A 24,510-nucleotide genomic window follows, 5' to 3' on the forward strand; every position below is an offset into this window, starting at 1 on the left:
ACTATCTTACAACATATCTTCAAGTTGTTACATACTTTCGTCTGTTGCATAAAAATGTTTGTTAAAATCTTTGAGCTAAAGCTCAACAACTTGCACTTAGATGCTGCTGACTCTGAGGTTGCCCTTGGGCTGACAAGTATTTCAGAATACATGTGCATAAAGGTTTAAAACTCTGAGTCCCTCATTGACGCTGATGTCCTATGGCACCTCCTTGCTCTCTCTCCCTTTCTTATCAAGATTCTGTAAAATACACTAGCAGACGGGCTACAGCCAAATTGCAGAACAACTGACAAGAAAAGATGTGGTGTTGTACCCTGTTATAGGTGTTGGCTGTTTAACAGCATTATAGCTTGTGTGAAAGCGAATGTGTCTGCTCAACAATATTACCAGTTTCCTGACAAGATGTTTAAATCTTTGAGGGTGCACTTTCCATCCTGCTCTGGTGCTTCTATTTCCTTTCTTGTTTAATTCTAGTCCAATTAAATATAAGCATTTCTGGGTCTCCCACCACCATAACATCTACTTACAACATAAGTTCCCTGGGCCCCATTTACTGATGTAGCATGTGTACCGTAACTGATATTGAATGTCAGCTAACGTTCTCTCATTTTATTATCAGGAGTTTGGGAAAAGTTCCCATTTTTAGTTTGCACTATTTCATGAAAATGATACTTCAGGACAGGCAGCATACAAATGAAACCTATGTATTCGGTTACTTTTCCTGTTCAGTTCTGAATCAAACTTATTGGTCTCACAACCTAAATGAGCACCTCCTGCAATCCATCTTACTTAACTGTCCAGCTCTTGTACTGTAAATCACTCCCAGTTGAGAGCTATCTTTGTTATAACTTGGTTCTTATGTCCTGTTTCACTGCTCAGCAAACCCCTCATAGTTGTAGCCTATTCAGGTCTTTGCCATTGCTTCAGTACTCTACTGACCTACTTCCTGGGTCAGCGGAGAAGCAGCACTGTTGGTGCATTACAATTTGATGTGTGAGTAGCAGAGGACATGTAGATCTCTGTAGTTTCTCAGTATTTCTTGTTCATACGGTATACAGTCTCCAGTTTCAAAACTGGATTAGTAAGGCCCTCAAAAAGTTACTGTGTCGATTGGTAGCACAAAACAGCACTATCAAGGTGGGGTTATCAAATCCTTCTGGTAAATAGTAAACCCAGTAAACTTGCACATCAAAAAGACATGCTGGGCGGGGGGGGGGAAGAGATCTGAAATTAGGGAAAGATCCACTCTGAACTTTGGCTGAAGCTTAGCTTTCTAAAGGGCCCAACGTGGAAACCCTAAATATTAACACATCCAAAGCTGGAGATCTAGGATCTGAACTTTGTCACTAAGGCTCATCTCTAGAAAAAGCTGTGCACATTAGAACAGAGAATCAATTTGTGCTGTTTACTTTTAGCATCACACTCCGCTTGAACAATGAAAGAAGTACACTCGTCTGTTTCCCCTTTACTCTGGAGGAACTAATAGTGACTCTAGCGTTAAGGCTGATCTGAGATTTTGCCTTTGATGGGACCTTAAACCCTCTCAGGAGTTGAAACAGTGGCTTGGCTTTAAAAAGCTAAACCTATACAGAATGCGTGTCAGAGTCAGGACACTGGAGTAAATGGACCACAGGTCTGAGCTGGTATGACAATTCCTAGCTCCCTATGACAGATGTTCAAGTTAATACTACTTGGTCTGTCAGCACCATGGATTGTGAGGGTTCCTTATGCATTTAACTATGGCAGCTGGATGGAATTAATTTTAAATGCTCATTCCTTCCAAAGGGGTCAGAGGTAGAGCCAGGCTACCTCTTTCCTTCCCTAAAGGGCCTTGACTAAGGAACCCCATAGGGTTCTGTTCTGTCATCATTCCTAAGCGACACTTGTCAAATCCCTGTGGAAGGCTGTGGAGCTACAGGCTAAAATGTCATCAGTATGCTGACAACGGTTTTCCATCTCCTTCTCAACCGCTCCTGATGGAGCCCTTTCCATGCTCTCCCAATGCCTTTCAGAGAAAGGGACTTGTATGAAAGCCAATGGGCTCAGGCTCAATCCAGATAAGACAGAGGTGCTACAGGTCAGCAGAGGGAAGCATTCTGAAGAATTAGCACAGTCAAGAACTTCTCCCTCAGCTGAGCTCCTCTCTCTGGTTTTTAACTCAGTTGAGTGTGTAACTGACACAAGCAGAGTCATGTTTACTTTCTGTCCCTAGGGAAAGCTAAGCAATAAACTTGTCATCTCTTGTCTTCCAGCCAATGGACAAGCGGCAGGCCCTAGTGAGGCGAGAATCTGTCATTAACTTGGAAAACTTCAAAAGGCAATATGCCAGAAGGCGATGGAAGGTACGGCACTGGGACATTAATACTGATGTGGTAATACTTACTTATCCTGAGGGGCTTCGAGGGCAAGCTAATGTTTGCATAGTGCTTTGAAGCTGTAAAGCACTATAGCTGTATTAAGTATGTTAGGGATTTCTACATTGCAAGTGTCACTTAATTCTCATCTCTCCCCCTCCCCCAGCTCTCTTACAGTATTGTCTCACTGTGCAACCACTTATCTCGCTCACAGATGAGAAAGGTCCCACTGATGCAGGATGAAAGTTTGGTAGGTACATTGAAAAAACAAAGGGAAGAGAGAAGGGAAAAGCAACCATTTTACTGCGATGCGAATCTTGCTCCCCTAGCATGGGCACCGAAGGTCCAAAAAGCATCAGAACTGCCATGGTTCTGGGTAGTCAACCCATGGAGAAGCCAGACTAAGAGCTGCTGTACTTTTTTTGTACCCTGGGCCATTGCTCCAACAGTGCTATCTGTGGCATAAATGGGGAGCAAGGAGTGGCTAGTGGCTCTGCAAACTGTATTCACTGGCCAAAATTATGATATGGGGGAGTAGTATGAAAGTTGCACTAGGTACATGGCTACCATAGTGATGAACATCGTATCAAACCCTTAACTGAGAGAGGCGAGGGGGTGCAGTTGCTCTGGGCTGGGTGGGGAAGGGAGGATTTCATCCCAAAACCTACTATGTATTGTAGTTTCCCCCATGCAAAGCCAAAGTAAATGGGCTTTGCATAGGGAATGGGAATTTGATGCTAAAGGTCAATCTTGCACTCCTGATGCCAGTGGGATTTTGCAATAGACTTCAATAGAGGCTCCCTATGTGAGCAAACATGGACTAAGGAAGCACTTGAATATAAAAGGTCTTATCTAAAATGGGAAAATCCTTGTGTTCATAGAATATCAGGGTTGGAAGGGACCTCAAGAGGTCATCTAGTCCAACCCCCTGCTCAAAGCAGGACCAATTCCCAACTAAATCATCCCAGCCAGGGCTTTGTCAAGCTGGGCCTTAAAAACCTTCAAGGAAGGAGACTCCACCACCTCCCTAGGTAACGCATTCCAGTGCTTCACCACCCTCCTAGTGAAATAGTGTTTCCTAATATCCAACCTGGACCTCCCCCACTGCAACTTGAGACCATTGCTCCTTGTTCTGTCATCTGCCACCACTGAGAACAGCCAAGCTCCATCCTCGTGTTCAATGGCTTCTCATGAGAGCACATCGCTGGACAGTTTGTATTGCTTAAACTTTAGGTTTGCAGAAACGTGACTTGAAAAATTCATTAGGTTGGAAGTATAACAAGCTTATGTACTCCTGATGCATTTTTGTCTAAGTATTCTATTCTATATAGTTTCTTATACCATCTATAATTTTTTAGTGGGCCTTATTTTTATTTATTTATTTATTGCTTTATTGTTTACATGCATTTGCCCAGTCTCCATTAGGCCAAAGATAAAGTGGGGGTTTCTGTCAGGCTGTTTTGACTGTGAGCTTTGTTCCTAGGAAAATAGGAACAAGGATATCCTGCTTTAGGATCAAATCAACAACCCCACTACAGGCCATCTGCTGTACTTTGGCTGGGAGGTCACTTATTTTAGTTTTGGCCCAATAATCTCATCTGGGAACAGCCACCGCAAAGTGGATAAACCCGTCTAGAATCCTGTGTCTTGCTGTGGCCTCCAGTTGAGGGGGAAAATATCCCCAATGCAGCTTAGAGAACCTCAGTGATGTTTCTCTTAGCTCTCCTGCTTATCCCCCCCATAGGTGACTGATTAAGTATGTGTTTGCTAATCTATGTAGGAGCTCTGTATCTCATTCAGCAGACTGAAACATGACAGCCTCTTTATTTCAGAGAAATTGTGAAAGTGACCAGGAAGAAGATCTTTCCCAAAGAAATGGCACTCATCTGAGGAAAAGCAGCATATTTTAGTGTATCTAGTATTCACACTAGAGAGACACGGGAGGAAAACCTCATCTTGGCTAAAAACGCAGCCCTAACAGCAGAGCTGGTTTATGGTCAGATTCAGTGATGATGTGCTGCTCGCTTTTCAAATTACACAGAGCACCTGCATAATATTATTCAAGATCCGCTGAAAACTTACAAAACTCGGGAGTCCGGATTCCCTGAGAAGTGCGGCAGCACCGACACCATCGGAATAATTTTACTTGTAGAGCTTTTCATTCTTCTTCAAATTCATCTGTGAACTGTGATATCACCTGTATCCAGAACATTGTTTTTACTGACATTCTCTTAAGTGTTGCGCAATTCACATTCTGAGCCATATATAAGAATGTGTGAATTAATACCAAAGGATCAGCCTTTATGGCAGTGAAGCTGTTATTGCTTCTTAAGCAAACTTTTACAAATAATTGTTGTTGTTGTTAGTAACACAGATACACGTGTCTGAGAGGTGTCTGCAATAATACCGCTATCCTTGTTGTGATGAAAAGTCATCATATTTTTCCATTTTATCGTCGAAGGCGCTAGCCTGATAGCATGGAAATGGTGTAAGGAGTGGACCTGGGTGGATTTTTTTGCAGCAAACAGTATGCATTTGTCAACAAACTGAAACTATTCACAAAATCAATGCAAAGGACTGAATAGTTTGAGCAAAAAAATTTTTTTCCAAAGACTGAGATGCCATTGGAGAAGTGGTGATGCTGCCACTTCCTTATAAGCTTTAGCCTAGTGGTTAGGGCACTCATGCCAAACCCGGATTCAGTTCCCCCTTCTACCTGAGATGGAGAAAGGATTTGAACTTGGGGCTCCCTCAATGCAAAAAAGTGCCCTAGCCACTGGGCTATGGAATATTCTGATGTTGAGCTCGCTCAGTCTCTCCTGTTGAAGCAGTTTTACAGTGTATAAATAATTAAATAGTCATTGGTCCAGGCAGACAGAGTGTGGGACTGACTCTATAGCCGGTGGCTGAGGCACTCACATGGGAGGTGGAAGTCACCAGATCAAATCCCTGCTCCAATGACTATTTGTGCTTTATCCTAGGGACCACTCTCTATAAATCTGTGAAAATAAGCTCTATACTGGTATAACTGCATCCACACTAGGGGGTTGCACCACTTTAACTATATTGGTTTCTAAGTCAATATAGTTAAATTGATACCAAAAATATGTGGAGACCAACCCTTTATTTTGGGTTGGATGTAGCTAAAACCACAAAGCAAACTGTTTGTTCTACAAAATTTCACCTGATTTGAACGGTTTTGTATCAGTCATCCCAAGCTTGAGATTTTTACTGGTTAGAATTGCAAGTTTGTGTTGAAACATAACCCAGGTGAATTTTGCCTGGCTTCAGGTTTCACTGTGAACATTTTGCAAAGCATTAAAAATCAAGTTTGAGTCATAGCTTTATATCCTTTTTTAAGTGGGGATAAAAACATGCATAGTACATGCATCAGGAGGAAATATCCAGCATCCAAGAAGGAAGAGGTAGCATAAGTGGAAGCAGAAAGGAAAGTGTGAGGGAAGAGGCACAATGGTAAGTAGGTGGGAACTAATCAGTGAGGAGGAATGACTGAAAGGGACAGCTAGGAAGGGGGTGGATAGATAAAGAACTGGGGAGGTTAGAAAAGACCGGAGGAGAAAAGGGAAAATAGGGTTAGGAGGATTATGAAGGAAAGGGACGGAAAGAGGAGTGTTTCCACCAAATGTCAGACCACAGTCTGAAGCAGCTGATGTAAAAAATAGGCTACCTCATGTTCAACAGTGCTCTAGACCATGGCTAAGTCTATGGTGATCCTCAGCCTGTAAAGCCTGTCTTCACTAGAATAAAAAGGTGTGTTCCAAATTTGAGTTAGCAAACACAAGGTAAAACCCTAGTGAAGACAAGGCAGTTTGTTGTTTGCACAGGTTAGCTGGTTGAGGTTAAGATTACAGGGGTGGCTAGGGTTTATCTGCTAACTCACGATAAAACTACAAGTGCCTTGTCTTTACTAGGCTTTTGCTTTGTGATAGCTAATTCATGTTAAGAACAAACCTTTTTTCCTATTGAAGACAATGCCTAACTGACCAATTACGGGGTATCAGAATTATGCAGCAATCTCTTTCTCTCATCTAGATTTCTACAATACATTCTTAGCTGCTCTTGACTTCCTTTACCTTGTTCTACTTGTTCAGAAGTCTGATTCTAAACTCTTTGAGATGGAGCCTCAGATGGCATAACGTGTCCTACCTCCATGGAAGTTGATGAGCTATGGCAATTTAAGACCAGCTGAGGCTCTGCCTCAGTGTTTCTACTGTTTCCTTGTTCTGTCATTAGCCTCAGTGATTGGCATTGTCTTGGTAGCTACTTTTTGTCTTTCCCCACAGAGAAATAAGTGCTACATCTTTGTCTTTGTTACAAGTTGCTTCCAAAAATTCACTTATCACAGCAGTAGTGCCTGCTTCCCAACTGTGATGATAGTGAAGTAAAGGTTAGATTACTGAGAGCTAGACAGACATTGTGCATGACAAATCTGAACCAGCACTTAGATACTGTGCTGATAGGCCACCGGAGAAAAGTCTAGGGTAGGTGATTGGAAATATGGACTTGAGCCTTGTTCGGAATGTTTATTGTAAAATCTGAGATTGCTTGCCTACTTTTTTTTTTTTTAAATTAACTTAATTCTACTTTGATCAACTGTTCCCTGAGTACTAAGCCTTGTTTTTAATTGAGGACAACTGCCTTCTGTAGCTAGACCAGGTACTGCAGCAGCATCTGAACACCGGAATGGCATTGTGAGGAACGCTGGGTTTGGCTTACTTGTCAGCATCACTTTGCAGAAAAAACACTTCTCTTTGCACTTTTTATATTGAAGAGTCAGCCAGGTACCCAACAGAGCAATGTTTCTACCCATTTTCTTCTTTGCTTACTCGCTACAGTTCTCTGTGTATAATATTTAATATCTCCCAAATTAAGGTAAGTTTTCTAATGATTACAGTTTAGGTCACTAAGAATTCGTGTTTATTTCAGTGTACAAGGAATTTATTTTTGTGTTCACTTTCAGGAGAGGGATGTTTCATGTATCCGAGCCACTTGGTCATATGTACGTCTTTAAAACCCTCCTTAATTAGTTTACACTGTTTGTACAGCAGTATGCATTATATCTGATTCTTCATCTCTCCCATCTTCTAAAGTCCTGAGCCGTTATCACTTTTCTAAATAGGTATCCAGACAGCGAGTAATTGCTGAACACTGGCTACAATGCACCTATATCACATGGACCAAGCAAAATATCAATTCTGTTTTATGCAGTATTCTAGATAGCCCAATTGACTATTAAGGATGAAAGGGGATTATAATATTACATTAACATAAATGGTACAAATTCAATATTAAAACCTAGGTTTTGATAAATGTATATTGTACAATCATACTGAGGACTTCCAACACTGTCCGTAGTGTGTTCTATATGTTATAATATACCACATTCAAATAAATATATATAGCTTTATTAGCTGTTGTGCTGATATTTTAATGTACCATTGCCTTAATATTATTGTTATTTTCCTGGTTCCACATCTAAAATTATACTTGCTCTTCTACTCACTCACCCAGTACCTCTGTGTTTACAAGCTAATGGAGACCAAGTCTTCAGTGTATTGTTCAGTTACCTATTTTTATATATTTTTTTAAAAATAGAATATATCAGCTTGTGTAGACTTAAACATTGGACTAAAAGTGAATTTGCACTGTAGTAATGGATACATAAAGAGAGAATAGTGCATAGGAAAACTATTTTCTTTTCATTCTATAGAGGAATATTTATAAAGAGAACACTAAAAATATCTATTTGAAAAATCAATGGCTCCTCCACTTGTCTCCCAGTTTCTAAGTTCAGGATTCTCTTTGTCCTGTCCCATGTGATGGTGCTCAGATTAGCCTGAGTTTATCAGATGGCTGAGTTTATCAGAAAGACATGCTGAGCACCCACACCTCTAATTTGAAGTCTGCATGAAAATCCGGCCCCTGAGCCCTGGTTATAGTAACATCCTGGATTATAACATCAGACATTGCTTTGGGCCCAGTCCTGTGAGGAGTTGAATGCCCTCACCTCCCACTGAAGTCAATATGAGTTATCATTTTTCAGGATTTTGGCCTTTAGTTTTGGCTGTACCCCTGTGCAACTAAGGACATGAGTATGCAGTAATAACCACAACTGTACTGTCACTCTCAGATAAAACAGCATTGCCCTCCTTTCCTTACTATGTTCTGTGAGTTTGTAGCTTCACATGACTTGTGTGGGATGTGGCGTTCAGTGCAAGGGAACCACCAGGGGGTGTTATAGAAAACACTCATATTTGAGCAAAACTATTTCCTGATCTTTTTTCAAATACTAATTCAATACCTGTGTATATTTTGGAGGTTTCGGTGCAAACTCTAGTCACTGATTTACTAGTACATTTCCTTCCAAATGTATTTGTAACTTTGGAGTCTATACCTATATATTCTGTTGGGGTGAAATTCACTCCTGTGCAGAAGGGCGAGTATCAGGCATAAGCACCACTTAGTTAAGCTCTATCTAGAAGACTTACGTGGTTCATAGTCCTCGTCCTGGCTCTGTGCATAGTTGTGAATTTCACTCTTAATGATTTGGAATCTTAAATACAATTATCCTAGTACAACAGCCTTGAGTTTCCCCTTGATACTGAAAGTAGAATGTAAGAATTTACTTCATTATAATGGTTGCACATATTACAGGACTTGCCTCTTTGGGAGAAGATCTATATTTTTAATGCATGCCTGGCCCCTTGGGAATTTGAAGAAGAGGGATGCAATAGTCTGATTTATAATAAAATATTTATTTATTCTTTAGTCAATTGACATAATTTGGATATTTTATTATTGGCGCACCCGTGCTGTTTCTAACCTCTGTACCTATGTTTTTTAGGAGAAATACTCAGATTTTTATTGAGTACCTGGCAAGAATACAAACTCTGTCAGAACGCATTAAATATATTTGTCATTCTGATTTGCGAATAAAACTTTGCAAAATATTAATGTGTGTAATCTCTTTATTTCCCTGTGCATTTGTAGGGAATAGAGAGGGAAGGATGGTCCAGTGATTAACTGGGATGCTGGAGACTCAGTTTTTAGCTCTGCCACAGGCTTTCTGTGAAGTCTTGGGCAAGTCACTTATCCTCACTGTGCCACAGTTCCACATCTGTAGAATGGGGATTATAGCACTTCTGTACCTCACAGGAGTGCTGCAAGGATAAATAAATTAAAGATGGTGAGGTGTTCGGATATTAGAGTAATGGGGACCATATAAATACCTGAGAGAGAATTTAAGAAATTTTCTACTGTGCTGCTGCCATATTAGAAATGCTATCAGACGCTCTTCCTCTGCAGTCGGTCAGATTTGTACCTGCGGGTAAATGCTGAAGAGAGCTGTGTAAAGCTGCTGGAGTTTCTGTCCATTTTGCAAACCTGGGGGCAGGATGTTTATGCAGCAGGGAAATGAAGCTGATCCTAAGGGTCTCAGAAGCAAGTGTTACACAGGCCCTATGATATCAAACATAGCAGTGCCAGCAGACAGGCGACAAAGAAATAGAGTAACCAGATCACAGGGATGAAATATTGGGACATGGAGAAGGGGGGGGTGGTATCGGAGTGTAGCAAAAAAAGCAGTTTCGCAGGGGCCGGGGGCATTAGCAGGCCCCGGCCGCGCCGCCGGATCGCACACAGCGCCCCAGCCGCGCACGCTGCCTTCCCCGCGGAGCCTCCCGCCCCCTGGCCCGCCCCAGGCACATGCAGCGTGTCCCGCCACTGGCGGGGAACCCCGCGCCTCTCCCGCTCAGCTGCGCTCCAGTGGCTCCTTCCTGGCGGGGTGAGCCTCTGGAGCGCAGCTGAGCGGGAGAGGCGCGGGGCTCCCCGGTAGCGGCGAGGAAGTTTATCAGTTCGGGGGACCCCGGCCGGCTCCTCACCCCTGTCCGCCGGCCGCCCTGCCTGGGACAAGTCTCGCCCCCGCAGCCCCTCTCCACCGTGTGTCTCTGGCGGGCGGCCCACACCCCCGGGCTGCGCCACCCACCCAGGCCCTGCCCGTTCTGCGCTGCCCTGGGACTCACTGCGCTGCCCCGTGGGCTGCAGGGTTGGAGCAGCCTCTGTACTGCACTGCAGCGCTCCTGGCCTCGGCCGGCCATGGCCTGTGTGCCCACGCTGCTGCACAGGGGCATCTCCTCCCCAGGCCCAGCTCGGGATCCAATGGGGCAGTGAGGGGGCGAGGCTGGGGGTGGGGATTTGGGAAGGGATTCAATGAGGGAACGAGGGGGCGGATTCAGGGCGGGGGGGGCGAGAGCCCCTCCGGGCTCTGCCTGTGTGCCGGAGTAGAGGGCAAAATTGTTTGTGTGTCCCGACCCAATATCGGTTGGGATGCGGGACAAACAAGCAAATATCGGGACAGTCCCGATAAAATCGGGACGTCTGGTCACCCTACAAAGTGTCGGAGAATAACAGAGTTCTCACTTTTTGTTTGGGTACAGCAAGTCAGATACTTTATTTTCTCTCTATCAGTTGTATGGAGGGAGAGAGCTAAACAGGTCTCTCAACAGGTAAACAATTACAGCAAGCATTTATACCTTTTGTTACAGACAATAATGAGCAACAGCTGCATTTTGTTTATACATAGGTCATTCTGATATCTTGTTTTCCTCACTAATGTAGACTCTTACTCTACATTCCATATTATCTACACATTATCTACACAAGGTCGCAACAACTTCTCACACAGTTCTTTCCCACTCGCCTCACACATTCCTCGCTTCTACAAATCTCGCGTTATTAGGGTTACAGTTAGCCTGACTCTTGCTGTCATAAATTGCATCCCCTTCCTGTCAGTTCTTTCTCTGCGTCCACAAAAGAAATAGCAACCGCGCAGGAGGAGGCTGACCCACTAAGCCTGCCGGGCTCAAGATGTGGCATGGAATGCGAGAGCATTTAGGCTGCTGGCAGCCTTGGAGGAGCTGATTTAGGGTGCCAGTCAGGTTGGAGGTGTAAGTGGCAGAAGTGTTGCAGCACTGCAGGCTGGTGCATTATTCTGTCTGCTGCAGAATGCAGCCATTTGGAGAGGGGTAGGGCTCAGAGGATATGAAGTCCCGACACCCAAGTGCCAGTGCCTAGAGGAGTTGCCTCAACATTTGCCTGGAACAAATTTCATCTCTTTTCTACGTGCGCTGCTGACCTGTCAAAGTTACACCCCAAAGCTGGTGCCTGGCACCAATGCAGTCCAGCAGCTGGCTGGCTGGGGGAGTTGTGGGGACCTACGGCACTAAGGAGGGCAGGCAGAAGTGGGAGTGTGTTGGAGAAAGCACAGCAGTGCGGCATGAGTCAGAAAAACAAGCAAACAAAAAAGGTAAAGTCACTTTTTCCCCCCGTTTAGCATGTGCGGGGGATAACAAGAGATACTTACATTGGAGAGCAGGATCATTGTGACATGATGCAAGGCATGCCTCCTCCTCCCAGGCACCGCACATGTTCCCTCCAGCATGCACCTAGCTCCTGCCAACCCAAGGAGCAAGAGAGTGGTACTGGGACTGGAATGTGACCACCAAGCTGTGGGACATCAGGCAAACCCTTCACATCCTCAGTTACATTTTTCAATCTGCAACCTTTAAGTAACTGAAAGCTCTGTTATTACCAGCTCTAAACCCTGCATGAACACATTGATCATATCTTGGTGTAAGTGACTTTTCAAAAGTTAATACTGTTTACATTTGGATGTGGGTCAGGAAAGCTATTTAATTTTGTGTATGGTTTCAGAGTGGTAGCGGTGTTGGTCTGTATCAGCAAAAACAACAAGGAGTCCTTGTGGCACCTTAGAGATTAACAAATTTATTTGGGCATAAGCTTTTGTGGGCTAGAACCCACTTCATCAGATGCATGGAGTGGAAAATACAGGAGCAGGTATAAATACCTGAAAGGATGGGCTTGCTTTACCAAGTGTGAGGTCAGTCTAATGAGAGAAATCAATTAACAGCAGGATACCAAGGGAGGAAAAATAACTATTGAAGTGGTAAGAGAGTGGCCCATTACAGACAGTTGACAAGAAGGTGTGAGTAACAGTAGGGAGAAATTAATATTGGGGAAATTAGGTTTTGTAATGACCCAACCACTCCCAGTCTTTTGTCAGGCCTAATCTGATGGTATCCAGTTTGCAAATTAATTCCAGTTCTTCTACTTCATGTTGAAGTCTGTTTTTGAAGTTTTTGTTGTTGAAGAATTGCCACTTTTAGGTCTGTTATTGAGTGACCAGAGAGATTGAAGTGCTCTCCTATTGGTTTTTGAATGTTATGATCCCTGATGTCAGATTTGTGTCCATTTATTCTTTTGCATAGAGACTGTCCGGTTTGGCCAATGTACATAGCAGAGGGGCATTGCTGGCACATGATGGCATATATCACATTGGTAGATGTGCAGGTGAACGAGCCCCAGATGGTGTGGCTGATGTGGTTAGGTCCTATGATGGTATTCCTTGAATAGATATGTGGACAGAGTTGGCACCGGGGTTTGTAGCAGGGTTTGGTTCCTGGGTCGGTGTTTTTGTTGTGTGGTGTGTAGTTGCTGGTGAGTATTTGCTTCAGGTTGGGGGGCTGTTTGTAAGCGAGGACTGGCCTGTCTCCCAAGGTCTGTGAGAGCGAGGGATCGTCCTTCAGGATTGGTTGTAGATCCTTGATGATGTGCTGGAGGGGTTTTAGTTGGGGGCTGTAGGTGACGGCTAGTGGGGTTCTGTTACTTTCTTTGTTGGGCCTGTCTTGTAGTAGGTGACTTCTGGATACCCTTCTGGCTCCGTCAATCTGTTTCTTCACTTCACCAGGTGGGTATTGCAGGTTTAAGAATGCTTGATAGAGATCTTGTAGGTGTTTGTCTCTGTCTGAGGGATCGGAGCAAATGCGGTTGTATCTTAGAGCTTGGCTGTAGACAGTCGATCGTGTGATGTGGTCTGGATGAAAGCTGGAGGCATGTAGGTAAGTATAGCAGTCAGTAGGTTTCCGGTATAGGGTGGTGTTTATGTGACCATCGCTTATTAGCAGTGTAGTGTCTAGGAAGTGGTCCTCTTGTGTGGACTGGTCCAGGCTGAGGTTGATGGTAGGGTGGAAATTGTTGAAATCTTGGTGGAATTCCTCAAGAGCCTCCTTCCCGTGGGTCCAGATGATGATGATGTCATCAATGTTGCTCAAATAGAGTAGGGGCATAAGGGGACGAGAGCTGAGGAAGTGTTGTTCTAAGTCAGCCATAAAAATGTTGGCATACTAAGGGGCAATGCGGGTACCCATAGCAGTCCCGCTGACTTGAAGGTATAAATTGTCCCCAAATCTGAAATAGTTGTGGGTGAGGACAAAGTCACAAAGTTCAGCCACCAGGTTTGCTGTAATAGTATCAGGGATGCTATTCCTGATGGCTTGTAGTCCATCTTTGTGTGGAAAGTTCGTGTAGAGAGCTTCTACATCCATAGTGGGTGGCTAGGATGGTGTTTTCTGGAAGATCACCAAAGGATTATAGTTTCCTCAGAAAGTCAGTGGTGTCTCAAAGATATCTGGGAGTGCTGGTAGCATAGGGTCTGAGGATAGAGTCTGTCTAGCCAGATAATCCTGCTGTCAGGGTGCCAATGCCTGAGATGATGGGGCATCCAGGATTCCCGGGTTTATGGATTTTGGGTAGCAGGTAGAATACCCCTGGCTGGGCTCTAGGGGTGTGTCAGTGTAGATTTGTTCCTGTGCTTCTTTAGGGAGTTTCTTGAGCAGATGGTGCAGTTTCTTTTGGTAATCCTCAGTGGGGTCAGAGGGTAATGGCCTGTAGAATGTGGTGTCAGAGAGTTGCCTAGCAGCCTCTCGTTCATATTCCGACCTATTCATGATGACTACAGCACCTGTATGTGAGAGAAGAGGTAATGCATGTTTTAATTACATATTGAAATATTTACTTTTTCCACTCTTTCACAAACCATTTCAATTTCCATCACTGCTTCCTACGAAATATTATGCTGTTCCCAGTTGGTCCATCAGTATCGTAGTAATGGGTCAGTGGCGGGTATTGGATAGATTAGGTATGTGATGAAGCCACCTCTTGTTCCCTTTCCTAGTTCTTTCAAAATGGTGTGGGGGAGGGGAGTTGTCAGAATTGGTTCAGAGGCCCTTCTAAGAGTCTGCATCACTGACCTAGTTGATTTAACATGCATGACATCAGGAGAGATGAATTATACAGTAGATCAGTCTTCTGCAGCTACTTAAGCAAAATCAGTGTAATCTGCATTGCAAATGGAGTTATCTGCCTGAAGTGATAGGAAATGTTTGAACAGGTTCCAGGGTGAGCTGTACAAACTGATTTAGATCTCTCATTCTGGTCCTGTTACAACGTTTAAGGAAGCCCAATGGTTTTGCTGATTCCAAGTACTGCCTGCAGTTAATGTTCTTCTAGTTATATTACTTCATTGTAGGTAATTGCATCACCTGGCAACATCTGTTTATCTAGTTTGGCATTTTAATATGAATGGCTTTTGATTCTGTGGGGCATTTGAAGGGCAGTTACACATGCTGAGCCATAAGTAACTGGGCACTCAGTCCTGTCCCTAAATATATTCACTTTCAAACCACATGCTGGGGAAACTTTAGGAGAATTGGCTGATTGTGATTTGAAGGACATGGCAGTGCTTTGTGCATGTGTGTCAGTGACACTGACACACATGTCCACATTGCAACTAGACACCCGCAGATGGCCTGTGCCAGCCAACTTGGCTCCGGGGCTGTTTCATTGCTGTGCAGACTTCTGGGCTTGCGCTGGATTCCGGGCTGTAGGACCCTGGAGGGTGGGAAGGTCCCAGAGTGCAGGTTCCATCTCCAGACCCGAAGTCTACACAGCAATGAAACAGCTCTGCAGCCCGAGCCCCATGACCCCGAGTCGGCTGGCACAGGCCAGCTGCCGCTTTCTCTTTGCTGTGTAGATGTATCCTGAGTGTGGAGGAATTCAGGCAGTGGATTACCATGCCCTTTCCCCCCAAGTAATTCTCCCATGCAATAAATAGATAGTCCCTTCTCTTTCCATCAGGCTGCCTTCCCTAGCATGGGTCAGCCAGGCACACACATAGTGTACATGGTTGTCTGGGTCTTAATGCTCAATATCCACAGAAGGAGATCAACTCCCTTCTGTTAAAAATTGAGGCCATTTAGTCAGCCTTGGAATAAGGGTTCATTGGGTGATAGCCAGGTCCGCCTCTTCGGCTGGGATGTGTAAGCTGGTCGCTTTTTTTCTCTTAATGGACTTTTAAGGAAAAAAGTCCTTTGGGATTCAGCAAGTGAACCCTTATCCCTCTTCACAGTGTATTCTGGGGTAAGTCCCTGTCATCAGTGCTGTGTCTGAGCACTCAGCAATGGATTGAAAGCCAGCAGCCGGCACTGGGGACTTGAAGAGTCTCCGTGATCCTAGCTAGGGGTCACACATCACTCTGCAAAGGCAGCTGAGGCTCATTATCAATTCAGCCAGGATGGCAAGGAGTCAAAGGTTGTTCTAGTCGCCTCATTAGAGAGTGGTCTAAAGGGTAAAGTGGCTGATTAGTAAATGAAGAGTTTTGGAGGGGTGTGGCTGAGCCTGTCTGCATCTCAATTAAGCTTAGTCGTTTGAAATATGATATTGCTGGCACTGGCTGACTGTGCTAATTTGAGTGTTTCCAAAACACTGCAAATAAATTCCAAATGAGTTTCCCCAAGGATTAAAACAGGCTAAGCCACAGATATAGCCTTTGAGATGAACTAGGCTGGGTGCTGCTGACCTGAGCGGTGACAAGAGGTAACCTGCAGAAGGAGAAGAGGCTGTGGGAGGAAAAACTAAATAGAGGTTCTGGAGGGGAAAGAGGCAAGAAGAGAAAATAAAAAGGGAGAGAGAAAGCAAAGCAAGGAGGAGGAGTCTAAAGAAAGCTCTGTGGAGATAAAATGACTGGAAGTGGGCGTGACAGCAGAGAAGGAAATCAGGAATGGAGTAAAACATGCAAGGAAAATCCAAAGTCTGAGGTTAGTAAAAATTACTTTAACTTCCTTGGCTGTAAAGGGGAAGCAGAAGAGAAGGTTGTTTTTCTATTGGTGAAAGTTGATCTCTCTCCTGTGAGAGCCAGGGCTAGGCACACCTGCTACCCCGGCCAGAGAATCCTGCACAGCATATAGGGTTGCCAACTTTCTCCAGGAATTAAAGATTAATATTCAATTAAATATTATGTCATGTGATGAAACCTCCAGAAATGCATCCAACCAGAATTGGCAACCCTAATACCCCCACGCAACGCCCCCTGCACAGCCCCATCACCACAACAGTCCAGTGTCCCACACAGCCCCTCCACCTCAACACACACAGATCTCCCCCACTGCCCAGTGCTCCCCCCCCAAGCCCTCCCCCAGATACCCGCTCTCCCATGCCCTACCCCTCAGCTGCACTCACCAGCCCCACTGGGAGGTGATTATGTCCGCCGGGATGAGCCAGTAGCACGGCTGGGGATCCCCAGCCCGGAGTCCCCTCCTGCACTCTGAACGCCTCATTTCTGGCCTCACCTTGGAGCCAGCACCCCCAGACCAGAGCTTATATCGCCTCCCACTCCCCAACCTCCTGCACCCCCAACCTCCTGCCTCAGCCTGGAGCCCCCGCCCACACACCAAACCCCTCAGCCCCAACCCCCTCCTGCATCCCAAACCTCTCATCACTGGCACTACCCCAGAGCCCGCACCTCCAGCCAGAACCTCTCCTGCACCCCAACCCCTGCCCCAACCCGAAGCCCTCTCCCACACCCTGAACCGCTCATTTCTGACCCCCCATTGAGACCACACCACACCCCCAGCTGGAGCCTCACCCCCTCATACACCTCAGCCGCCTGCCCCAGCCCAATGAAATTGAGTGAGTGAGGGTGGGGGGGAGTGAGCAACGGGGGGAGGGGAGATGGAGGGAGTGAGGGATGGGGCCTCGGAGAAGCGGTGGGGCAAAGGTGTTCGGTTTTTTGCTATTAGGAAATTGGCAACCCTACACAGGGGGCTGCTTTGCCTTCCCTGCTGGCAGGAGCACTCCAGCAGGACTGCATGGGGCCATCTCCCCCTCAGCTGGCCTCGCACCTTGATGGGACCCACATGCAGCAAACTTTGAATTTTTAGGTGCCCCTAGAACACAGATCTCCCGTTTACAGACACGTGCCTAATTAGAAATCGGCCCTGGTGAGAGCCTGTACTTGGGTCAGTCCCCAGTAAGTTCCCTCCCCCCTGCACCCTTTCCTATGTAAACTGTGCTGGTGCTCCAGAGTGTGGCCTTCCTATAGTCACAGCTGGCTTTATTTTGGGATTAGGTGCCATTAAACCTGAGCGATTTAATCCAATGGTTGCTCTAGGTGTCAGAGGAGACAAAACCAAAGTAAAGCTTCTCTTTAATTCTTGTTATGAAATCTGCCAAAACCTGAAACTGAAATTCAAGTGCTATGTTTGCTGGGTCAAACTCACCCCTCACCTAGGGCCCACCCAAGGGCTTTAAGTGACATATTTTAGCCAATGAGAGGAAAACTGTGGAAAAAGTTCACAGGCACCAACTATACTTCATATATGGTAGTTCTTACTGTATCCCTGTTCAAATGATCTCTGGAACTTATATGGTTGATATCACTGTAGAATATGATCACTTTGCCATCTTTTAGTGCATTTATCTTCCCAACACCCCTGTAAGGTAGTGATGTGCTATTACCCTTGCTTTATAGATGGGGAAACTGAGGCACAGAAAGAGTAAGTGATTTGCCCACGGTCATGCAGGAAATCTCTGGCAAAGCAGGGAATTGAAAGCAACTGGGAGACCAGCGAAGTCCTGGACTATGCATTGGACCTGATCCTCCATTCTGTGGGTGGCACGTGTGGTTGGGTTGTCTTTTTTTTAAATTACTGAACTTTTTTCACACTAGACTTTCCTCACTGTTCAGATCGGAGGTAGTGATGAGAGGCAGCTGGGGTTCTCTTGACTTCCTGCAGGTTGACCCTTGATGTAAACTATTAGTGTAAATGTGGTCTGTGACCCTCACTTGAAAACTTCCCGCACTGTGTTTTCCTTTGACTTTTTAGGAAAGTGATGTCAACCAGGGCTTCTCCTGTGAACACAGCTTACTCTTTCTGAGGTAATAACTGTAGCCTTATTCAGAAACGAGAGATGTTGTCTTTTTAAGTGTGGGGGGGGGGGAATTCTCTTTTCTGAGACTAATCTCTGAGCCATCAAATACTACAGAAAACATAATTTCAAGCATATGTTTGAAATCTAAGATTTTTATGAAAACATAATCTAAGAAGGTATTAAAAAAGGAAAACACTGAATGTCCCTTTTAAATATCTCAAAGCAAATAATCTGTTAATTACTCTTTCAACTGTTTTTTATTTTAATCTGAAGTATAATAGGCTACTGCACATGAGATTGAACTATATTATTATTATTATACATATATTAAGCTTTAGCAGCTTTTCAAACACAAGGTGCAAGGCACACTTGTAATAAGTTCCTATAATCATATCTCTCTCTCTCTTTTTCCTTGCTATATTTAACATACTTAAAGAGGCAGGGCAATTTTTTCAATATTCTAATAGAATAATTACAAAAGCATACCAAGGGCCTGGAAGCTCAACACCCCTCAAAACCAGCTTCTCTTTGTTCCTACAAAGAAGATTTTATGTTCTTTCGAATGTAGGTACACCTCTACCTCAATATAACGCTGTCCTCGGGAGCCAAAATATCTTACCGCGTTATAGGTGAAACCGCGTTATATTGAAATTGCTTTGATCCACCGGAGTGCGCAGCCCCACCCACCCGGAGCACGGAATTTGTGTTCTATCAGGTCGCGTTATATCAAGGTAGTGGTGTAGTATGTTCATCTAACAATATAGACTACATACAGTAGCATGGGGGCTACAGGAGATATCTTTGAGTACTTCAATCAAAAGTAACATCTGCGATTTTCATAAAATGTGGGGAGGCCCCCATACAATTTCATGAAAGATAAAACAGTTCGTAAAAATGACTCAGCAGGAGGAGATGGAATTTATCTATTTACCATCAGTTTTCCACTTCCTGTGCCTTTTTTTGTGGTCAGCACTGATCCACTGCAGGAAGAGTGGAAAGAGAGGTTTGAGTGAATCTTCAGGGAGCAGAGTGAGGTTAAAGAGTTAAGCTGTGGGCATTCCTTACATTTACACTTTTCTCTTAAAGTTCAGCCTAAAGGGATGTTCTCAAGGCCAGATAGCTCCAAATTTGATCTACCTCTGATTGTCTTGCATCTGCTTTTAAAGTCCTGTGTAACTGTATTTTTTTCCTTAAAAAAAAAAAAAATCAAAAAACAAAAGCCAACATTTCAGTGACCTTTGTTCCTTTTAAAAACAAAATCTGTCAACAGCAACACGTAGCTGCAGCTAGCTGCTCATTGTCCAACAAATCACTGAACTCTTTGTTTTGGAAGTAGACTTGAGTTTCAAGCTTCTGTAGGATTCTTATAAATACAAATGAGAGAATAACTTTTCTTAATGATGAAGAAAATATCACTTGTCCTCCTTAAGAGAACTCACTCCAGTGCTCTCTATAGGGGAGGGTAATGCTGATAAGGCATTCAAATGCACTTTTCAGAAGTACAGAGAAAACCTAAAGGTGACAGAGACCAAGGGAAAACCTGAAATAATTCTCTGTTCGTTCTGCTGCTGGATCTCGGATGTAGCCTGCGTGTAGAATGGCTTGTGACTGAGTCCATGGAAGTTAGATGCACTAATAATTAACAGCTAATATTAACATGAGAGCAAAATACTGCATGATGGCCCAACAAATAAAACTCACTGCTGCAACAACCTTCTTGTATATTTTAATAAAAAGAGAGAAAACTAACAGGATCTTCTAGTCTCTTCTGACACTTTTGCATTGAAAGAAAAGAAACTGAACATGATAGAAATAGCAAAGCTATAACACCCCCCAGGCACTACACGGTATGGAATGTAATCTGTTAATTTAAAGGACGGTGGAGCATGGAGCTATTAAAAGGGCCAGCTTGCTGTGGAAGCCTCTCATGCTTCGGTTTGTTAATCGGTTACAGCTCTCTTTGTAATTAAAGTCGAATTAAAAGGCTTTTTAAGCAGCTATGATCTGAGGTTTCTGGTGGATTTTTTTTTTCTTTTGTTCTTTTTCCCTGGGGTCGGCTATTGTCACTGCTCACATCTAGAGCTATCCAGTCCACCCTAACTTCCACTGCTGTGTATCCTGCAGAAACTCCATGAGGCTCCAGGATTCAGGAGCCCCCACACACACAGCCCCAAAAAGGAGGGGTGGCAGGCTCCGTTAAAACGACCAGTCCACCGCTGCGGACCGCTCTAGGAGCAGGAGCCTGTCATTCCTTGAGTTTAGAAGCGTCCTTTCCATCACTTCACCCGCTCCCCACCACAGTCTGCGTCCCACTTTCAACACTTTACCACAAAATCCTTAATAAAGAAAACAGTGTTAATGAACAAAGTTTCATTTATTTTATTTTTAAAGGTGTGTTGGAAAAGGGTTGGTAACTGGAGAGGATAGTCAACATTAACTGGGTAAAGAAATGGGGACAGGTTCTGTTTAAACAAACTTAATAGTCACAGGTTACCCTGCTCGCTCTGGAACCTAGCTTTCAAAGCTTCCTGGATGCACAGCGCATCCCGCTGGGTTCTTCTAATCGCCCGGCTGGCTGGCTGGGCGTAATCAGCAGCCAGGCGATTTGCCTTAACCTCCCACCCTGCCATAAACGTCTTCCCCCTTGCTTTCACAGAGATTGTGGAGCACACAGCAAGCTGAAATAACAATGGGGATATTGGTTTCGCCGAGATCAGAGCGAGTCAGTAAGCTTCTCCATCTCCCCTTCAGACGTCCAAAAGCACACTCCACCACCATTCTGCACTTGCTCAGACGGTAGTTGAAGAGTTCTTTTTTACTGTCCAGGGTGCCTGTATAGGGCTTCATGAGCCAGGACATTAGCAGGTAGGCTGGGTGCCCGAGGATCACTAGAGGCATCTCCACATCCCCAACAGTTATTTTGTGGTCCGGGAAGTAAATACCTTCCTGCAGCCATCTAAACAGACCAGAGTTCCTGAAAACGCGAGCATCATAAACCTTGCCCGACCATCCGACATTGATGTTGGTAAAATGTCCCCTATGGTCCACCAGTGCTTGCAGCACCATTGAAAAGTAGCCCTTTCGGTTAATGTACTGGCTGGCCTGGGGGTCCAGTCCCAGGATAGGGATGTGAGTTCCATCTATAGCCCCACCGCAGTTTGGGAATCCCATCGCAGCGAAGCCATCTACGATCACCTGCACGTTTCCCAGGGTCACTACCTTTGAGAGCAGTAGCTCAACGATTGCGTTGGCTACTTGCATCATAGCAACCCCCACGGTGGATTTGCCCACTCCAAATTGGTTCGCGACTGACCGGTAGCTGTCTGGCATTGCAAGCTTCCAGAGGGCTATGGCCACTCGCTTCTGGACAGTCAGGGCTGCTCACATCCGGGTGTCCTTGCGCTTTAGGGCAGGGGACAGCAACTCACAAAGTTCCAGGAAAGTTCCCTTATGCATCCGAAAGTTTCGCAGCCACTGTGATTCATGCCAGACCTGCAGCACTGTGCGGTCCCACCAGTCTGTGCTTGTTTCCCAGGCCCAGAATCGCCATTCCACAGCATCAACATGACCCATTGCCACCATGATGTCCCTGGCACAGGGTCCCATGCTTTGTGAGAGGTCTGTGCCCCTCTCAGACTTCATGTCCTCACCGCGCTGCCGTAGCCTCCTCACCCGATTTCTCAGCATCTGCCTCTGGAAAAGGTAGATGATAAGGTGTGAGGTGTTGACAACGGCCATAACTGCAGCGATGATCGCAGCAGAATCCATGCTCGAAGTGCTGTGTCATCCGCGCTGTCAATCACCAGAAAATTGCGCGAACTGATTGCCCGCCGGCGCTTTCACGGAGGGAGGGCGGGAGTGAGGGTTGAATGACGACAGTTACCCAAAACCACCCTCGACACATTTTTTGCCCCAGCAGGCATTGGGGGCTTGACCCAGAATTCCAGTGGGCAGCGGGGACTGTGGGATAGCTGCCCACAGTGCACCGCTTCCAATGTCGACGCTTGTCCCGTTAGTGTGGACTCACAAAGTCAAATTACTGTCCTTAGTGTGGATACACACGTTCGACTTTGTAATATCGGTTCCACAAATTCTCTTTAAGTAAAATCAAACTACTCTTGTAGCGTAGACATACCCTTAGATTAGCAGGCAGATGTTTGTCAGCATTCAGAACTCATAGATGAGAATTTCAGCATTCCTTAAAGAGAGAGAGCAGCTGGCATTTGTTTTTTCTTTTCAAAACCCCAAAGTTTGCTTTGTCCATGAGGTTGCGTCCTTAGGGCAGCTAGCTGCTGTGATAACATTTGTATGTGGCTTTTGCTTGTGGTTCACCTCATATCAATGAAGTATTGTGTGCCCTTGGCTTGAGTGTTGCCGTTTTAGTGGTGCATCTTTGACTAGTGGCTTTATTTGTTGCTCTTGCATGAGGGAGGGTCAAGTTTGAGAAAGGACTTCCAGATTGAGGGGGCCAACATCCCATAATAGATTTAACAATAAATGTTCTCAGCAGCTTTCTCCTCCCCGTAATATAGAGTAAAACAACTTCACTTCAAAGCTAGAGACAGGCAAAAATGAGATGTATTCTCACTGGCCCTTAAAAAATGCTAGCACGTAAGTGGCAGACGAATCCTATACTGAGATTGTGATAGAGGTTCTTGATTCCGTTTCTTCGTCCCCCATAGCATCTGCAAATGCTGTCCAGTATATTGTGCTAGATGTGTAAAATTCTAATCAACCCAGGTTGTCTCCAGGGGGGGGGCTCCAGCTCTCCCCCATCCCCCGCAAAGTTTCGTACAGGAGCTCTGCTCCCAGTGGATGTCCTAGCCCCAGGCATAGCGCTTAACTCCCCTGCGGCCTGAGGCCCCGTCTACACTGGCAAGTTTCTGCACAATAAGGCAGTTTCTGCGCTGTAACTCCCGAGATGTACACACTGCCAAGACACTTAGTGTGCAGAAACTGTGCAGTTGTAGCACTTTTAAAAAAACCACCCCGAGAGACATACAGCTTTCTGCGCCGGGGCTACCGCACTGCAGTGCCACTGTAGACACTCTGGCAATTACAGTGCTGCGATTGGCCTCCAGGAGGTGTCCCACAATGCTTGTTCTCACCTCTCTGGTCATCAGTTTGAACTCTACTGCCCTGCCCTCAGGTGACCAACCATCATCCCCACCCTGTAAATTCCTTTGGAATTTTGAAAGTCCCCTTCCTGTTTGCTCAGTGATGACTGCAGTGGTCTCGACGCATCTTTCCAGGTGGCCATGCCTGCTCCATGCACCAGGCAATCCCCCGCTGGGAGCAATGCCTGTTGAGAGTGGATTGAGTCAGGAGGAGGAAATCTTGGAAGAGGATGTGGGGGGGAAGGGGAACCCAGAGGCAGAGGATGACTCGGAGGTCAGAGATGCATGCAGTCAGGCGCTCTTTTCTACCTGGAGTAGCCTAGCCAGTCACAGCTGTTGGAGATTGGCAAAGTGCAAACAGGAGAGGAGGCCTCTGGTAAGTGGATCTGATTTTGGGAATCGCTGAAGCGAGTTGTTGGGGGGCAGGAGGGTTGCAGAAAGCAGGCTTGTCTCCCACCGCATGCCTCGTCTGAGCGACGAAACAGGCTGTTGATTGACTCCCTCACTTCACGGATATCTCCCTCAGAGATCTCCAGGAAACTCTCATGGAAATACAGGGCAATTTGCTGCCACAGGTTCTTCAGCAGAGCTGATTTGTTTCTTGCCCCGTTAACGGTAACTTTCCTGTGCCACGGAGGGCGGGGAAAGGAGTGGGAACCATTGCTGCACTCAGGCAAGCCACACAGGTGCCAGGGAGGAAGCTGCAGGCTTGGAGAAGACCCTCCCTTGATTCCCTGCTCACCCTTAGCAGCGAGCTATCTTCCATAATGATCACATCCTGTGGAAAGTGTGGGGACAGCAGGGCTGGCTCTGGCTTTTTTGCTGCCCCAGGCAAAAAAGCCTGTCGCCGCCCCCCGGCGGGGAGCGCAGCAGGGGAGGGCGCTGAGCCCTGCCGCGGCCCCACTCTCCCCGGCTGGCCGGAGCGCTGGGAGGAGGGCAGCGAGCCCAGCCGC

At 45.6% G+C, this 24,510-nt stretch overlaps 1 protein-coding gene across 2 annotated transcripts in view; it reads left to right on the forward strand.

Moving 5' to 3' along the window:
- DAPK2 (death associated protein kinase 2) overlaps positions 1-5,199 on the forward strand; it is an 83,379-nt gene extending 78,180 nt beyond the window's left edge. The window contains exons 10-12 of one of the 2 annotated variants that reach the window (XM_034783164.1): positions 2,253-2,342; positions 2,521-2,604; positions 4,187-5,198. In XM_034783164.1, the coding sequence (XP_034639055.1) occupies positions 2,253-2,342; positions 2,521-2,604; positions 4,187-4,264 (252 nt within the window). In that variant the 3' untranslated portion in view covers positions 4,265-5,198. Of the gene's footprint in view, positions 1-2,252; positions 2,343-2,520; positions 2,605-4,186 lie in introns of both variants that reach the window. The other variant, XM_034783165.1, reaches the window with a different exon arrangement.
- Positions 5,200-24,510: the final 19,311 nt, after the last annotated feature.

The sequence above is a fragment of the Trachemys scripta genome, chromosome 10 (assembly GCF_013100865.1).
Source record: "Trachemys scripta elegans isolate TJP31775 chromosome 10, CAS_Tse_1.0, whole genome shotgun sequence".
NCBI classification, from domain to species: Eukaryota; Metazoa; Chordata; order Testudines; family Emydidae; genus Trachemys; species Trachemys scripta.